At 41.5% G+C, this 18,518-nt stretch overlaps 1 protein-coding gene across 3 annotated transcripts in view; it reads right to left on the bottom strand.

Annotated features, from left to right (window-relative positions):
• LOC106599404 (tenascin-R) overlaps positions 1-18,518 on the bottom strand; it is a 172,303-nt gene that overhangs the window by 36,653 nt on the left and 117,132 nt on the right. For 2 of the 3 annotated variants that reach the window (XM_014190611.3, XM_014190618.3), the window contains exons 5-11: positions 17,138-17,401; positions 15,808-15,923; positions 9,247-9,397; positions 6,484-6,753; positions 5,280-5,483; positions 4,460-4,549; positions 2,047-2,310 (exon numbers count right to left, since the gene is read on the bottom strand). In XM_014190611.3, the coding sequence (XP_014046086.2) occupies positions 2,047-2,310; positions 4,460-4,549; positions 5,280-5,483; positions 6,484-6,753; positions 9,247-9,397; positions 15,808-15,923; positions 17,138-17,401 (1,359 nt within the window). The remainder of the gene's footprint in view (positions 1-2,046; positions 2,311-4,459; positions 4,550-5,279; positions 5,484-6,483; positions 6,754-9,246; positions 9,398-15,807; positions 15,924-17,137; positions 17,402-18,518) is intronic. The other variant, XM_014190614.3, reaches the window with a different exon arrangement.

The raw sequence follows: 18,518 nt of genomic DNA, 5'->3' as shown, positions 1-18,518 counted from the left end.
AAGCAATAGGAAATATAGACTGCCAGGACAGTTTGCTGTCTGATGTAGATGGGTGTGAAAGAAAGAGGGACAGGAAAGATTAACCGAGTGAACGCAAATAAATATTGATATCATTTTTTTCTCCATTGGATGGGTCAATTTGATGAAGGACGGTTATGCGATTAACAACCTCATGTAATAGCTAACTGTTCATTATTAACATGAATTGTAGCATCAAAGCTTGACACTACCTAATAGCTCGATTTGTAGTCTCCTTCCCAAAGTAGTTCCCCATGACATGCAATGTCAAGCCTATTCTCTAGTACAGCAATAATCTCTACTTTTCAGCGACATAATTGCTTATTTAGGGATGGGAGAGCTTCACTGAAAAAGCTCACCTTTATCCAGTTTATTTGAAAATAAACCGTTATTTATAGACTACTGTACATCATCTATTCATCTAATAGATTCATTTGGTGGATGCTTATTTGTCCTATTTTGCATGTACAAGTGTGTATTAAACGCATGTGTGAATTGGACATGTGTTTTTCATATCCCAACTCCCCCTGAGACACCCTCAGAGAGTGGGGTCATGGCCAGGGTCAGCCATTATCAATTAGGGTACCGATGCACCAAGTCTGGAACCAACAGGACCCTAAACAACCACCAAGCTATAAGACTGCTACATAAATAGTTAACCAATAGCTAAGTGGACTATATGACCCCTTTTGCACTAACTCACTAGCTCTTTTGACTCATCACATACGCTGCTGTTACTGTTTATTATCTATCCTGTTGCCTAGTCACTCTATCAATACCTATATGTACATATCTATCTAAATTACCTCGTACCACTGCATTGACTCGGTACTGGTACCCTGTGTATATAGCCAAGTTATCGTTACTCTTTGTGCATTTATTCCTTGTGTTATTATTTTTGAATTATGAAATGTTTTTTCTCTCTGCATTGTTGGGAAGGGCCCTTTAGCATTTCACTGATAGTCTACACCTGTTGTTTTACAAAGCATGTGATAAATACAATTGATTTAGTGCCTTGGTCAAGGGCACATCAACATATTTATTTTACCTTGTCAGCTCAGGGATTCGAACTAACACTTTTTTGGGTTACAGGCTAAGCTACCTGCAGCTGAAACTGATACAGGTGCAGTTACAGTCCAGACTGCATCCTAAATGGAACTGGTACAGGTGCAGTTACAGTCCAGTCTGCATCCTAAATGGAACTGGTACAGGTGCAGTTACAGTCCAGACTGCATCCTAAATGGAACTGGTACAGGTGCAGTTACAGTCCAGACTGCATCCTAAATGGAACTGGTACAGGTGCAGTTACAGTCCAGTCTGCATCCTAAATGGCATAGGGCACTAATTTTGACCAGAGCCCAATAGAATCCCTAGAAGGGGAAAATAACCTCTGACCATGGTTAACTCAGGAGGTAAATGCAGTGGTGTAAAAATACTTTAAAGAACTACTTAAATCATTTTTTGGGGTATAAAATAATGTACTTTTTGCTCCCTACATTTTCCATGACACCCAGAAGAACTTGTTACATTTTGAATGCTTAACGGGACATGAACATGGTCCAATTCACGCACTTATCAAGAGAACATCCCCGGTCATCCCTACTGCCTCTGATTTGGGGGACTTACTAAACACAAATGCATCTTTTATAAATTATGTCTGAGTGTTGGAGTGTGCCCCTGGCTATCCATACATTTTAAAAATAAGAAGATGGTGCCATCTGCTTTTCTTAATATAAGACATTTGAAATGATTTATAGTTTGACTTTTGATACTTAAGTATATTTAGAACCAAATACTTTTTTACTTTTACTCAAGTAGTATTTCACTGGGTGACTTCCACTTTTACTTCAGTAACTTTCTATTAAGGTATCTATACTTCTACTCAAGTATTACAGTTGGGTACTTTTTCCACTACTGGGTAAATGCTATTACTATGTTTAGACTACTTCCACCTCTGCTATTCATAATAGTACAATGTAATGTCGGTTGTGTCAGTTACTTGGTCCTGGTAAAGTACAGTTCCAGTACCTGTGAAGCCATCGATGGTGGCTGCAGTGCTTTGCTGCCTTCCCCTCTGGGCAGTTACAGTGATGGTATATTCTGTGCCTGGCTCCAGATCATTGAGCGTGGTGGTGGTCACGTCCTTAGGGACGGTCACCTCCGTGGTCAGGCCAGATGAGGAGGTGTAGGTGACCATGTATTGGTCGATAGGCCCCTGGACCACCCCCCACAGCAGGGTGATGGTGTTGTCTGTGGACGCTGTCACAGTTAGGTCCATGGGGACATCCAGACCTGAAACGCACAGTAAAGAGCAGTTCAAGTATAATCAACATATAGTGAACATACCAATAAAACTATTTATATTTAAGATTCATATCTTGATTGCCATACCAACCAAAGTTGTAAAGAATTTGATTTAGTGCAGCTAATTAAAACAGAGACAAAAATACACATACAGTATACAGGTGCCTTCAGAAAGTATTCACATCTCTTGACTTATTTCACATTTTGTTGTGTTACAGCCTGAATCTAAAATGGATTAAATTGAGATTTCTTGTCACTGGCCTACACATAACATTAAAGTGGAACTATCTTTAAAAAAAATTTTTAACTAATGAATAAAAAAAATGTAAGGTGAAATGTCTTAAGTCAAGTATTCAACCCCTTTGTTATGGCAAGCATAAATAAGTTCAGGAGTAAAAATAAAGTTAACAAGTCACATAATAAGTTGCATGAACTAAGAGCATTGGGTGAGTAACTAAAAGGTCGCTGGTTCGAATCCCTGAGCCGGCAAGGTGGAAAACTCTGCCATTCTGCCCTTGAGCAAGTCAGTTAACCCCCAACAACACCTGCTCGGCAATGACGTGGGCATTGATTAAGGCAGCCCCCTGCACCTCTCTGATTCAGAGGGGTTGGGTTAAATGCGGAAGACACATTTCAGTTGAATGTATTCAGGTGCAACTGACTAGGTATTCCCATTCCCTCTGTGTGCAATAATAGATTTTAACATGATTTTTGAATGACTACCTCATTGCTGAACCCCATAAAAACAATTGTCTGTAAGGTCCCTCAGTCGAGCAGTGAATTTCAAACACAGATTCAACCTGGGAGGTTTTCCAATGCCTCGCAAAGAAGGGCACCTATTGGTAGATGGGTAAAAAAAAGGCAGACATTGAATATCCCTTTGAGCATGGTGAAGTTATTAATTACACTTTCGATGGTGTATCAATACACCCAGTCACTAAAAAGATACAGGCATCCTTCCTAACTCAGTTGCAGGTGAGGAAGAAAAACACTCAGGGATTTTACCATGAGGCCAATGGTGAATTTGAAACAGTTACAGAGTTTAATTGCTGTGATAGGAGAAAACTGAGGATGGATCAATAACATTATAGTTACTCCACCAATACTAACCTAAATGAAACAGTAAAAGGAAGGAAGCCTGCAAAGAAGAAAACATTCCAAAACATGCATCCTGTTTGAAATAAGGCACTACATTAAAACGGCAAAAAATGTGGTAAAGAAATACATTTTATATCCTGAATACAAAGCGTTATGTTTGGGGCAAATCCAACACAACACATCACTGCGTACTACTCTTCATATTTTCAAGTATGGTGGTGGCTGCATCATGTCATGGGTATGTTTGTCATCGGCAAGGACTAGGGACTTTCTTAGGGTAAAAATAAACTAAATAGAGCTAAGCACAAGCAAAATCCTAGAGGAAAGCCTGGTTAATTCTGCTTTCCAACAGACACTGGGAGACAAATTGACCTTTCAGCAGGACAATAACCTAAAAAACAAGGCACAAATATACACTGGAGTTGCTTACCAAGACAACATTGAATGTTCCTGAGTGGCCTAATTACAGTTTTGACTTAAATTGGCTTAAAAATCTATGGTAAGACATGAAAATGGCTGTATAGCAATGCTCATCAACCAACTTGACAGAGATTGAAGAATCTTTTAAGAATAATGTGCAAATATTGTACAATCCAGGTGTGCAAAGCTCTTAGAGACTTACCCAGAAAGACTCACAGCTGTAATAGCTGCCAAATGTGATTCTAACATGTATTGACTCAGGGGTGTGAAAACATGTAAATTAGATATTGCTGTATTTCATTTTCAATATATTTGCTAACATTTCTAAAAACATGTTTTCACTTATGAGGTAATGTGTGTAGATGGGTGAGACAATTCAGGTTGTATCACAACAAAATGTGGAATTAGTAAAAAGGGGTATGAATGCTTTCTGAAGGCACTGCAAATCGGTATTTTGACATGCTTTTCTTTCATGCTTCAATGAAATTCAAACAAACAAAACATGTAAGAAACAAAAGAGAACAGGGTGGTGAATTTCTGTTTACTGATCCTGGTAGTTGTGATTTTCTGTGTCAGATCACTGATTTGCACAGATGAGCCAGGCGATTAACTCACTTACCAGTTCTGGCGTTCATTGTGGCAGGAGAACTCTGGTTGGTGCCAAGCATAGCCGATATGCCAATGCCATACTCTGTACCTGGCAACAAGTCTGTGAGAGGGAGAGAGAGAGAGAGAGAGAGAGAGAGAGAGAGAGAGAGAGAGAGAGAGAGAGAGAGAGAGAGAATATGACAGATGGACGACAGAGACAAAACATAGACAATACCTCAACAACTATTGATTTTAATTTGTATGTGAATAGAAAACCATAAACATAAGCTGGTTATGTGAATTAATCTCTCCATACAATACCCCGGCGGACAATACAGTACGATGATATTAAAGAGGAAAAATGAGCAGGCAGATGGAGCCTTTCAGAACTGCCTATTCAAAACTGCATTAATAATGAAGGGCTTGCCACATACCATGTTCATCAATATGTTTTCTTAAAATTTCTGCTAACCTTTTTCCAAAAGCATAATTAATCAGAGTTAAAATCGATATTACAACAGTAAGCTTATCAGGTTACAGAAGTGGAGAGAGGAGAGCATTGATTGCTGTCATCCCGCTCAGACAAGGCCTACCCTTATTCTGATATGCCCTTTACATAAGACAGACACCATAACGTTTCCCACATATCTGAAAACTGTTAATGTCGGCAACTTATCAATACTCCTTAGTTAAAATGTTTTAATAAAATGTACGACATTTGAATCTCACTCGGTCATTTGACAGACATCCTTATCATACTACACAATGCCACTATAGTGAATCATGAGTAAGCAACATTACATTATTTTGTCCTAAAACAGAAGTGTAACAAAAACTCAAATTATCCCCACTTGTGAGTGTGGTCTTGCTGGTGGGTCCATCGTTGAGTGGGACAATGACCTTCTCGTATTGGTCCCCTGCTAGGGTGCTGTAGACCACCTGGTACCCCTCTACCTCCGCCTCGCTGTTGTCCCACTCCAGCTCCAGGGCGGTGGAGAACTTTGACAGCACTCGCAAGTTCTTGGGCGCGTCGATCTCTGAGAGGAACATCAGAACTGACAATGTTGGGGCCACTGAGACCAATCATCAGAAGTGGGACAAAGTTTCCACGTGCAGTTTCATCAGCAAGTCAGATCGTAAAAAAGGATGATATGACCATAGAAATAAAATGACTAATGACTATTTCTATGCCATTCTTTACTGTATTTGTAAGAGAAGACATTGTGAAAATGTCAAGAGCCAAGTGTACAGTAGGTCCTACACTACTGTTCAAAAGTTTGCGGACACTTAGAAATGTCCTTGTTTTTGAAAGAAAAGCAATTTTTTGGTCCATTAAAAAAACATCAAATTGACCATTAATACAGTGTAGACATTGTTAATGTTGTAAATAACTATCATAGCTGGAAACGGCTGATTTTTACATAGGCGTACAGAGGCCCATTATCAGCAACCATCACTCCTGTGTTCCAATGGCACGTTGTGTTAGCTAATCCAAGTTTATCCTTTTAAAAGGATAATGGCCAGAAACAAAGGACTTTCTTCTGAAACTCGTCAGTCTATTCTTGTTCTGAGAAGTGAAGACTATTCCATGCGAGAAATTGCCAAGAAACTGAAGATCTCGTACAACACTGCGTACTACTCCATTCACAGAACAGCGCAAACTGGCTCTAACCAGAATAGAAAAGGGAGTGGGAAACACCAGTCTCAACATCAACAAAATTTTGAACGGTAGTGTATATTCGATGGATGTGTCTATAGTGATGGATGTGTCTATAGTTATGGATGTGTCTATAGTGATGGATGTATCTATAGTGATGGATGTATCTATAGTGATGGATGTGTCTATAGTGATGGATGTGTCTATAGTGATGGATGTGTCTATAGTGATGGATGTATCTATAGTGATGGATGTGTCTATAGTGATGGATGTGTCTATAGTGATGGCTGTGTCTACAGTGCTGTATGTATTCACATGAAAACATCTTATTCCATCAAACACAATAATGCGGAAGCAGCTGCTTGTACAGTATGGTCCTATTGTTGTATGGTCCTCACCGGTGCTGAATTCTGTGGAGATTGTTCCACTCTCATTGCCCTTGCGAACACCACTGATGGACACCTCATAGCGCGAGCCTGGCCTCAGCATCTGCAGGGAGTACTGGCTGAGGGTGGGCTGCAGACGGAAAGTAGTCTTGGGCATGTCCCCTCCTACCAGGCCATAACGCAGCACTATCTGGTCCATCTTGGCCTTGGGATTGGTCCACTCCACGAAGGCCACTGAGTCCGAGACATCACGCACTATCATCTGTGTCGGCCCATCAATCACTGTAGGGGACAGGAGAGGTAAATCTACATGACAGGGTTCATGACCTAATGTGATTCCAAAATCGCACCCTATTCCCTATGTTGTGTGCTACTTTTGACCAAGGCACATAGGGTTCTGGTCAAAAGTACTGCACTATATAAGGGATAGGGTGCCATTTAAGCATCTACACAGTTCACACTAATACTGCAAGAGGCATGGCCACCATGACTATTGTTGTACCAAGTACCACCAGAATTAATTATAAACCATTGCTTTGCACATTTAGAAACATAAGCTTCAATAAAAAATAAGTGATACAAGCAAGAGCAGTGTGTGGGTTTCTCTTTTCTTTGAAATTATCGCTGTTCCCATGATGCACTTGCAAGAAGATATATGTACAGTATATCAGATGTTCGTTCGAGTGCCTATTTGAAATTTGAATCACATTTAGAGAAGTAAAATGGAGGTGTTGGCAGTGTCACGCCCTGATCTGTTTCACCTGTTCCTGTGATTGTCTCCACCACCTACAGGAGTCGCTTATTTTCCCCAGTGTATTTATCCCTCTGTTTCCTGTCTCTCTGTGCCAGTTCGTCTTGTATGTTAGTCAAGTCAACCAGCGTGTTTTTCCCGTACTCCTTTTGCCATTCTCTTTTTGATAGTCTTCCCGGTTTTGACCCGGTTTTGACCCTTGCCTGACTATGGACTACTTTTCCGCCTGCCTGATCATCCTGCCTGCCCTGACCTTGATTCTGCTTGCCCTTTGGTACCTTTTGGACTCTGAACTGGTTTTGTCCCTTTTGCCTGTCCACGACCATTCTCTTGCCTTACCCTATTGGATTATTAAATATTGTAAGACTCCAACCGTCTGCCTCATGTGTCTGCATCTGGGTCTCGCCTTGTGTCATGATAGGCAGGGAATGCAGTTTAGTAATTACTGACCGTGTAAAACAAAACAAGAGACTTGGGGCATTACTGAAATAACTACAAAAATACACCCAATAATCAAATTGTTTCCCTGGCAATTGTGTGGATTCTTAAATAATTTGATTACATCTGAGAAAACAAATGATGCTGTTGGTTATACAAGCATAAACAACCTAATGTTATTGGAGGTGGAGGAACATTTGCTGCAGTGTAGTTAGCTCGACTGAACAGTACACTACTTTTATAGCGTTGTCATTCTGTGAGGGACCAATGTCAAAGTGGTGCCCTCTGATTGGTCACATTTCTGTCAGAGAGTGCTAATTGGCTGTCCTTGTAATTTACTAGTTTTTCACTGAGTCTGCAGGGAACATCTGGTGCTTCAAAAGGCCGTGTAACTAAGCTAAACCTCATCCATTTCTTCTGACCTGAAGATTAACACCTGAAACACCTACTGTAATTGACTGCTAAACTATTAATGTGATAAACCAGACAGAAAACAGTTTGCTGTTTTTTCTCGAAGATCACACTAGGGGTTTCAAGATTCTTGGCCAAGAATGAATTCCCTCATTCCCTCACCAGAAGTTTGGTATCTTTCTCTCTTTTTTTTCTTTCCTCAAAGAAGGATGGCTAAATCTTTACGCCTATAAATAATTGAGTGACTTAAAATGTGTCTTTCTTTATCCAATAAGGTATCTGTGGGTGGACATGGTGAAAAATGTATGAACGCTCATGAATTATGAATGCCTTAATTACAACCGACAGTGGGCCTGGGTTGGAAAATTAATGGTGTTTTCACTGCGGACACGTAATTTGAATTGTTATGGAAAAGTTCAATTGAATCTAATCCCACTGTCTGGAACTGTCAGTCTGAGGAATTCCTGGGTGAAGTTTACATTAAGTGCATAATTGCTGGCAGACCAAGTCATTCGTCAAGGTGACATTTCCCATTAGTCTCAGCCGTGTGATGCATGTAGTGTATGTGAGATGTGTATGTGTGAGTCCCCCACATCTTGAGTGGTCTTTTTCTGAGCTCCACTGATTAGCCTGAAGACTATCACATGGAAAGAACAGGGTAGGGGTGGGCATAAGGGAACACATCCTGTGGAGACAACAGCGGCAAAGAGACTCATTTTCAGTGACATGGGGATAATACAGAAACAAAAGCTGCAGTAGGTATATGAAAACTGTGAACCAACTGAGGGAGTTAAGTCTGAAAACTGTGGGACTTCCTAATATGGATGCCATACACAAGACACCCACAGGTCTACGCCCTCAAAAACCTACCAGCAGGGATAATTCAACAACCAAATGTTTATGGACATAGTAAATAGATAGAAGTTTGTGAATTATGGTTTGGTGAGATTTGAGCAATCACAGAACCATACATTTTATTTATTTATTTTATTTCACCTTTATTTAACCAGGTAGGCAAGTTGAGAACAAGTTCTCATTTACAATTGCGACCTGGCCAAGATAAAGCAAAGCAGTTCGACAACATACAAAAACACAGAGTTACACATGGAGTAAAACAACATACAATCAATGATACAGTAGAAAAAAAAATAAAAAAATAAAATAAAAATACATACATGTGGTGACGGTGGCGGATACAGGCTGGCTGCGGCCTTGGTCCCTCAGAGCTACCAGGTTGACGGTGTACTCCTCCCCTGGCCTCAGGCCTGTCTGGTGGAACGAAGTGATGGTGCTGGGTAGCTGGGCTGTCATCCCTCCATCATTGTCCTGTCAGAGAACACAAACAAGCATAATGCTTTGGCTTCACTTGGTCTCCTCTTGTCATACAGTACATAGTATGGTTTCCAAATGGAACCCTATTCCCTACACAGTGCACTACTTATCATAGGCTCTGGTCAAAAGTAGTGCGCTATAAAAGGAACAGGGTGCAATTTGGGACACATTCTGTCTTCACTATAATATACATACACAGGTAAACAACCCCACCTGCTGCCCGTGCAGGAGTGATTTATGGTTCCACCTGGGCTACTCCTGGACAGACGGTAGTGCAGGGGAAGGATCTGAACAAACCTCAACACTCACTGCTCTGACGAGCACCAAGCTATGACATCCATAAATATAATATTGTGACTGGCTTTATGATAAATTCAGCTCGAGTTAGTTGTTCTTTTGGCGGTTAAGCTCCAGGTCTTGTTAAGAGTTCTGTGATAAATTACATTGTAAAAAGGGTGATCCACATAATATTTGATTGACAGGTTGATTGATTGATTGATTGATTGATTGATTGATTGATTGACTGACTGACTCCCTGACTGGATGATTGAAAAGTGAACAATCCTGATAAGTACATTGGTATGGTATATTGCGTAAACAACTGTGAATATGTAATATTGCCAGGCCACTTTGTCTCAGATAACTGCTGTTGGTGTAGGGTGGGTGAGCCCTCATTTCTCATTGCTTTTGGCACTGTGAACTCTTGTTTGTCACTAGTCGCTGCTTTTCTGCTCACATCCATTACGATATTGTCAAGTTTCAGGGCGCTTTTGGATTAAACCCACAGAGGTTGAGACTCTGACTTCTAATATGATTTCCCAAGTGTTGACGTTGAGCTTGAACCCCTCAAACCCTTATGGGGAAGGAGATAGATAGCAGACAGTCTCTTAGACAGAATCACACCAAATGATGTAGATTGAAGTGCACTGTGACCCAACTACTCCCATGCCATTTGGTATTCATAGCCTGTCACCTCCAAAAAAGCTTTCCAAGTTAATGTCCATGGCATTTATGCTTTTCATCTAAAAGCCCCAGGCTTAAAGTCTTTGAGCCCAGCCAAACTTCTATCCTTCCTAGCCGGGAACACCTAAATGAGAAAGCCAATTATGGAGAGAGGTACTGAGGATTAGAGTACCTTGTGTTTATAGAGGGAATTAAAGGGAAAGCTCTCCTAACTTTGAACCTGTAGCTATTATGGTTATGAGTTTGAAGACGGCTCCTGCTTGCTGATCCACCTAACCGTCAATAAGCCTTGGGCAATCCATCATCTAATTTGACAGAGTCTTTAAGTTGAACGGTGAGAAATCAATCCCCCTCCCAAAATGTTTCACTTTTTCAACAATCCGAGAGTCAAAATCTAGCCAATGATGGGCATATCAAAAATGTATGTTAAATTTGATTTGGCAATATAATGTTGGTATTTAAAAAAAAAAAAGCCTCCTGAGATAGAACTCACCTGAGCTGCCAAAGACAAGTTTTATTGTACAGTTTGTTGTTGTTTTTGTTGTTGCTCTTCAGCATACTGCCGTGTACAGAATTGTGCTGCTCTTCCCAGAACATCGCCAACCATGTTCTGAATGTTTTGAAGCCAGAGTGACTGAATGTTTTCATCTCCATGGGGAAGCTGCATATGTACACTACCGTTCAAAAGTTTGGGGTCAATTAGAAATGTCCTTGTTCTTGAAAGAAAAGCACATTTGTTGTCCATTAAAATAACATCAAATTGATCATAAATACAGTGTAGACATTGTTAATATTGTAAATGACTATTGTAGCTGGAAACGGCAGATTTTTTATGGAATATCTACTGTACATAGGCGTACAGAGGCCCATTATCAGCAACCATTGCTCCTGTGTTCCAATGGCAGGTTGTGTCAGCTAATCCAAGTTTACAATTTTAAAAGGCTAAATGATCATTAGAAAACCCTTTTGCAATAAGGTTAGTACAGCTGAAAACTGTTGTGCTGATTAAAGAAGCAATAAAACTGGCCTTCTTTAGACTAGTTGCGTATCTGGAGCATCAGTATTTACAGGTTCAAAATGGCTAGAAACAAAGACCTTTCCTCCAAAACTCGTCAGTCTATTCTTGTTCTGAGAAAAGAAGGCTATTGCATATGAGAAATTGCCAAGAAACGGAAGATCTCGTACAACGCTGTGTACTACTCCCTTCAAAGAACAGCGCAAACTGGCCCTAACCAGAATAGAAAGAGGAGTGGGAGGCCCCGGTGCACAACTGAGCAAGTGGACAAGTACATTAGAGTGTCTAGTTGGAGAAACAGATGCCTCACAAGTCCTCAACTGGCAGATTCATTAAATAGTACCAGCAAAACACCAGTCTCAACGTCAACAGCGAAGAGGCGACTCCAGGATGCTGGCCTTCTAGGCAGAGTTGCAAAGAAAAAGCCATATCTCAGACTGGCCAATAAAAATAAAAGATTAAGATGGGCAAAAGAACACAGACACTGGACAGGGGAACTCTGCCTAGAAGGCCAGCATCCCGGATTCGCCTCTTCACTGTTGACGTTGAGACTAGTGTTTTGCGGGTACTATTTAATGAAGCTACCAGTTGAGGACTTGTGAGGCGTCTGTTTCTCAAATTAGACACTAATTTACAGTCGTGGCCAAAAGTTGAGAATGGCACAAATATTAATTTTCACAAAGTTTGCTGCCTCAGTGTCTTTAGATATTTTTGTCAGATGTTACAATGGAATAGTGAAGTATAATTACAAGCATTTCATAAGTGTCAAAGGCTTTTATTGACAATTACATGAAGTTGATGCAAAGAGTCAATATTTGCAGTGTTGACCCTTCTTTTTCAAGACCTCTGCAATCCGCCCTGACATGCTGTCAATTAACTTCTGGGCCACATCCTGACTGATGGCTGCCCATTCTTGCATAATCAATGCTTGGAGTTTGTCAGAATTTGTGGGTTTTTGTTTGTCCACTGCCTCTTGAGGATTGATCACAAGTTCTCAATGGGATTAAGGTCTGGGGAGTTTCCTGGCCATGGACCCAAAATATGAATCTTTTGTTCCCCGAACCACTTAGTTATCATTTTTGCCTTATGGCAAGGTGCTCCATCATGCTGGAAAAGGCATTGTTTGTCACCAAACTGTTCCTGGATGGTTGGGAGAAGTTGCTCTCGGAGGATTTGTTGGTACCATTCTTTATTCATGTCTGTGTTCTTAGGCAAAATTGTGAGTGGGCCCACTCCCTTGGCTGAGAAGCAACCCACACATGAATGGTCTCAGGATGCTTTACTGTTGGCATGACACAGGACTGATGGTAGCGCTCACCTTGTCTTCTCCGGACAAGCTTTTTTCCGGATGCCCCAAACAATCGGAAAGGGGATTCATCAGAGAAAATGACTTTACCCCAGTCCTCAGCAGTCCAATCCCTGTACCTTTTGCAGAATATCAGTCTGTCCCTGATGTTTTTCCTGGAGAGAAGTGGCTTCTTTGTTGTCCATCCTCCAAAAGTCTTTGCCTCACTGTGCGTGCAGATGCACTCACACCTGCCTGCTGCCATTCCTGAGCAAGCTCTGTACTGGTGGTGCCCCGATCCCGCAGGTGAATCAACTTTAGGAGACGGTCCTGGCGCTTGCTGGACTTTCTTGGGCGCCCTGAAGCCTTCTCCACAACAATTGAACCGCTCTCCTTGAAGTTTTTGATGATCCGATAAATGGTTGATTTAGGTGCAATCTTACTGGCAGCAATATCCTTGCCTGTGAAGCCCTTTTTGTGCAAAGCAATGATGACAGCACGTTTCCTTGCAGGTAACCATGATTGACAGAGGAAGAGCAATGATTCCAAGCACCAGCCTCCTTTTGAAGCTTCCAGTCTCTTATTCAAACTCAATCAGCATGACAGAGTGATCTCCAGCCTTGTCCTCGTCAACACTCACACCTGTGTTAACGACAGAATCAGTGACATGATGTCAGCTGGTCTTTTTGTGGCAGGGCTGAAATGCAGTGGAAATGTTATTTTGGGATTCAGTTCATTTGCATGGCAAAGAGGGACTTTGCAATTAATTGCAATTCATCTGATCACTCTTCATAACATTCTGGGGTATATGCAAATTGCCATCATACAAACTGAGGCAGCAGACTTTGTGAAAATGAATATTTGTGTCATTCTCAAAACTTTTGGCCACAACTGTACTTGTCCACTTGCTCAGTTGTGCACCGGGGCCTCCCATTCCTCTTTCTATTCTGGTTAGAGCCAGTTTGAGCTGTTCTGTGAAGGGAGTAGTACACAGCGTTATACGAGATTTTCAGCTTCTTGGCAATTTCTCGCATGGAATAGCCTTCATTTCTCAGAACAAGAATAGACTGACGAGTTTCAGAAGAAAGTCCTTTTTTTCTGGCCATTTTGAGCCTGTAATCGATCCCACAAATGCTGATGCTCTAGATACTCAACTAGTCTAAAGAAGGACAGTTTTATTGCTTCTCTAATCAGCACAACAGTTTTCAGCTGTGCTAACATAATTGCAAAAGGTTTTTGTAATGATCTTTTAGTCTTTTAAATTGATAAACTTGGATTAGCTAACAGTACGTGCCATTGGAACACAGGAGTGATGGTTGCTGATAATGGGCCTCTGTACGCCTATGTAGATATTCCATAAAAAATCTACAATTTCCAGCTACAATAGTCATTTAAAACATTAACAATGTCTACACTGTATTTCTGATCAATTTGATGTTATTTTAATGGATAAAAAATGTGCTTTTCTATCAAATACAAGGACATTTCTAAGTGACCCCAAACTTTTGAATGGTAGTGTGTGACTGTGTATTCTTCTTGTTCCTGAATAATGTTTTATTTTTATAAAAACTGTAGGCGAGGTACATGTCAAAATATGTATAATGTTGTTTCATGTTATGTCAAACTTCTGTTATGTTCAAAATATGTTAGGGGGCTGGAACCAAAAATGTTATGACATGCATTATTCTCGTTAGTAAATCCAATGTGAAACATGATAACTATATTATCCTTAACTAGCAAAGTTAATCCATTCTTCTCTAATTAAAAATCTTTCCCTTATTTCTGAACAAAGCTTGTAACGTCAGTAGGCTACAGTAGCCTATGCTTCGAAGGGGCAGGTAGCCTACCCAGCTAGCACAGTGGATCTGGGCCGATTCTGGCTGAGAGTCGGGGCACTCAGCTGAGAGTCAGACTCGGCCAACGTCCTGTGGCCCGAGTCTGGGCAGCCTTCGACAGTATTACTTATGGCTAGGATGCGGGGATTGAGCTCGGGCCGATTCCGGTGGAAGTTATCGGTCCCAAATGTATTACCTGGGGCTCGGGCTGATTGTGGCTACTCTCTGGCAGATGATTACACGGGCTGCTTTATATGATAAACATTTCATTATTTATTTTTCCATATTTTCTTATTGTTTCTGTAGTAAAAAAAATACAATTAACAATAAAATGAAATTCTTTAAGAGTCCTGTGTAGTATTTTAGTATTTTGATACTTTGCGCAAGGCAATTGATAAGCATTAAAAACGTTGCAGATGGAGCCTCCTGAGTGGCTCAGTGGTCTAAGACACTGCATCGCAATGCAGACTGCATTGCTACCGAGGCTGGTTCGAAACCCGCACCTGGGAGACGCATAATTGACCCAGTGACGTCCGAGTTAGGGGAGGGTTTGTCCGGCTGGGATATCCTTGTCCCATCATGCAATAGCAACTCCTGTAGCGGGCCAGGCGCATGCACACTGACATGGTCACCAGGTGTATGGTGTTTCCTCCGACCATTTTTTTGTGGATGGGTATAAAATGTATAATAGTAATGTTTAAACTTCCTAAATTGGGTAATTTTGTATACATTTATTAAACATTTTATCGGGCCGCTTCTGGGGGGATTCTGGTAAGATGCCGGCAAATTCGGCTGAATTCCGGTAGACAGAAACGGCCCAATGTACTTGGGCTGATTCTGGGCAGTCATTCATTTTGATTGCGGGCCGAGTCCGACACCCGATTCCGGGCCGATTCAATCAGTTCCGGCCCCCCGGAAGAAGGCCGCTTCTGGGCCGATTCCTCATTGCTCTCTGGGTACACACACACACACTGGAATACATTTCTGAGTGACGCGTTGTTGCGTTTTTTTGTGGGGGGAAAATGCTTGGATTGTAAAATAACGTTATTAACCAGTTCCCATATAGATCACTTTGGTTCCTGGTTTTGATTCGTCTTTTCAGGTTTTGTTACCTGAACTGGTTCCAAACCCTGAAATATGTTTACCCAAATCCCTAGACAGAGACAGATTATTTGCATGATAGGGGATTCCAGATCATATCTACCCTGTACTATTTACTCTGCATTCATTCAAATGCTTTATTTACAGTATGTGGCTAAAGTTGAATATCCATCCACATCTGTCCTCTCTGCCTGTGAAACCTTACCTTGGGAATGAAGCTTATTTCCCAGCCATCAAATGAGTAGTAGAAAGGTTGCCACTGCACCTCCACGGATGTCTCCGTGATGGATTTGAAGAGTAAACCGTCTGGATTTGAGAGATCTAGGAGGCAAGGAGAGATGTATTATAGGCGTCCATCTTCTGTATGCTCAATAAATCACCCTCTTTACAGAGGCAGAGACAATTCCTCTCCGGGAATAGAGGCAGGGGGAAGAATACCTCACCCTGTGGTTAAACCATGTTTCTTTCATAGTGGAGTGCAGGCCAGGCAGCAGGTGCTTTTAAACAAACTGTTGAATACTGTGGTAGTTAGCTTAGCCCCTATGTAAACATTTTCCTCATTGTGTAAGCTTTTATCTATGAACACATCATCATGAAAACAACATTTCCAAATACACTAGATCAGTCTTAATCAGAAGGACTAAAATAGATATGCAAAGAACTAACTATGTAAAGCTTCACAAATATATTGTATTATATGGAGAAAAAAGCTTGAACAGAATTGCATGAACATACTCAAAATGTGTGATCATATCAGAACTAGGAGTGTTGCCTGCTGATGGGAATTTTAATTTTTAGCGAAGACCCAATCATTCCATGATAGATAATTGAATGTTTACTGTTTATAAAAAATGCTTTCTATTCTGGGCCGGAGTGAGAGTTTTGCATATGTCTGAGAAGCATTGAATGGAAACTAAGAGCCTGCAGCAATTTGCCAATCTGACATTTATACCCAGCAGGTGGCAGGAGTCTAGTCACATCCTGTAGGCAAAAATGTCCTCCTTCCAACAGGATTTCACTCAAGATGTGGCTGTGAACGTATATGGGAGTTTTTGTATTGTTGTTGTCAAAAACTTTAAAGATTTTTAAGTGAGGACAAGATGTATACCTAGGATAATGTATGATATGGTTACTTGGTTTAAAGGTGAAATTGAAGTGCATGGATTTTTCACAGTATCCATCGTGCAGTCCCTTTTTTTTTTTACACTGCATCTCACCCCTGTCTGTGATGGTACACTCAACCTTCTTAGACCATTTTACTGAAAAGGAAGAAGTATTGTAAGTAGAAAGTGCCAGTTTGTTGACACCTGAAAGGAAAACTAAGCAGAAAATGAATACATTGTGGAGGACTTAAAGGACTAATCTGCATTTGGTACATACATTTAGATAATGTTTTATTATTTATATACAGGCCTACCCATTAATTCTTGAAGAATGCCAATTATAAATCACCAGATTGCCCCTTTAAGCGGAGGTCCACTTGGCATGATATGGCCTAAATATAATTATAGAAAATGGCTGCCTGTTGTACTCACAGGTTGACACCTGAGTGTTGGTAGGGGCACTGATGACGTTGTTGAGCACAGCGTAGACGTTGATGTTGTACTCGATGCCAGGCTCCAGGTCTGGGATACTGCAGGTGGTTGTGTTCCCAGGGATCCTGATCTCCAGCTGGACCCCACCTGGGCTGGTGGCCACGTAGGTGACTAGGTAGTCTGTCATCAACACCGACCCCTCCCACTCCAGGTCAATGGTATGCTCCGTCACTCCCCGCATGCGCAGGTTCAGAGCCGGAGCCACTGTGGGTGAGATGTCATTTGTATAGTGTGAAATCAAAACCTTGCAACCTTGCAGGAACATGCATTACATTACATCCAGCAGGTGATCTTATTCATTCTTGTTCAGTCCCACTTGACCCACCTACAAAAACAACAGATTCTGATTTACACTTGACTTCGAAATTTCGTGTTGGAATAGCATCACTCAACATGCAGAGAAAACAAACAGTGCAAGACCTGTTCATTTTAACTTACAATGCACCAGTGGTGCCACCACCACAACTAAGCTTGCATATGAGTGTGGATTCGTGTAAGGCTTTGATGTTCTTGTGGGCAACGGAGACAGAGCCAGGCCATAAACCTGAGAGGGTTTGAGTGTAGAATGCAAATGAAGCCCTGCATAAACAAGAGTGGATAAGTTTTTAGCTCAATCAGAGAGAGTGAGTAACAGATCTTGTCCTAAAGGCAGCTAGTGGTGTGGGCCTTCCTCTGTAGATTGGGCTCAGTGGTAGTGGTGGTGGTGGAGCATTAAGCCCTCCTAGGGGAGCCGTTGAGGGACTCGAGGAAGCGTTTGAGTTACTTCCACACGAACACGACAGATGGAACCGAGCCTGCCTCCTCCTCAAGACTGACCCTGGAGTGAGGAAAACTCCTGCGGCATTCACTTAGGAAGATTAATCGCATGGACCAGATTCAGTCTTAAGTAAGACACAAAAAAGTGAACCAGTGGTAAAGTGATTGATATGGGTTATAGGGAGTGAGCACTGTAACTAAGCCTTCCACCAGAATGAAGGACACCCACGAGAGAGTGCCCACGTGAAGCAGTGTCTAGATGCTTAGAGCAGCGGTCCTGCTGAAGGGCTTTGGGTACATCCCAATAGGCACCCTATTCTCTTAATAGTGCACTACTATGGACCATGGTCAAAAGAAGTGCACTATAAAGGGAATAGGGTGCCATTTAGGATGCATTATTTAAGCCAGGACAGACCCTCCCTCCAGTGCTATGTCTGCCTCTCATTAATCACACTTTCATTGGGATGGATGATCCATCCTGGATCAACAGAGAGAGGAGGGGAGTGAACCACTGCACCGCTGCACTGCTGCACTGCGTTACACTGGGGTCATGAAGGTCAGAATG

The sequence above is a fragment of the Salmo salar genome, chromosome 03, assembly GCF_965601325.2.
Source record: "Salmo salar chromosome 03, fSalSal1, whole genome shotgun sequence".
NCBI classification, from domain to species: Eukaryota; Metazoa; Chordata; class Actinopteri; order Salmoniformes; family Salmonidae; genus Salmo; species Salmo salar.
The sequence above is the reverse complement of the archived record's forward strand: the minus strand, read 5'-3'. Positions and strand labels throughout refer to the sequence as shown.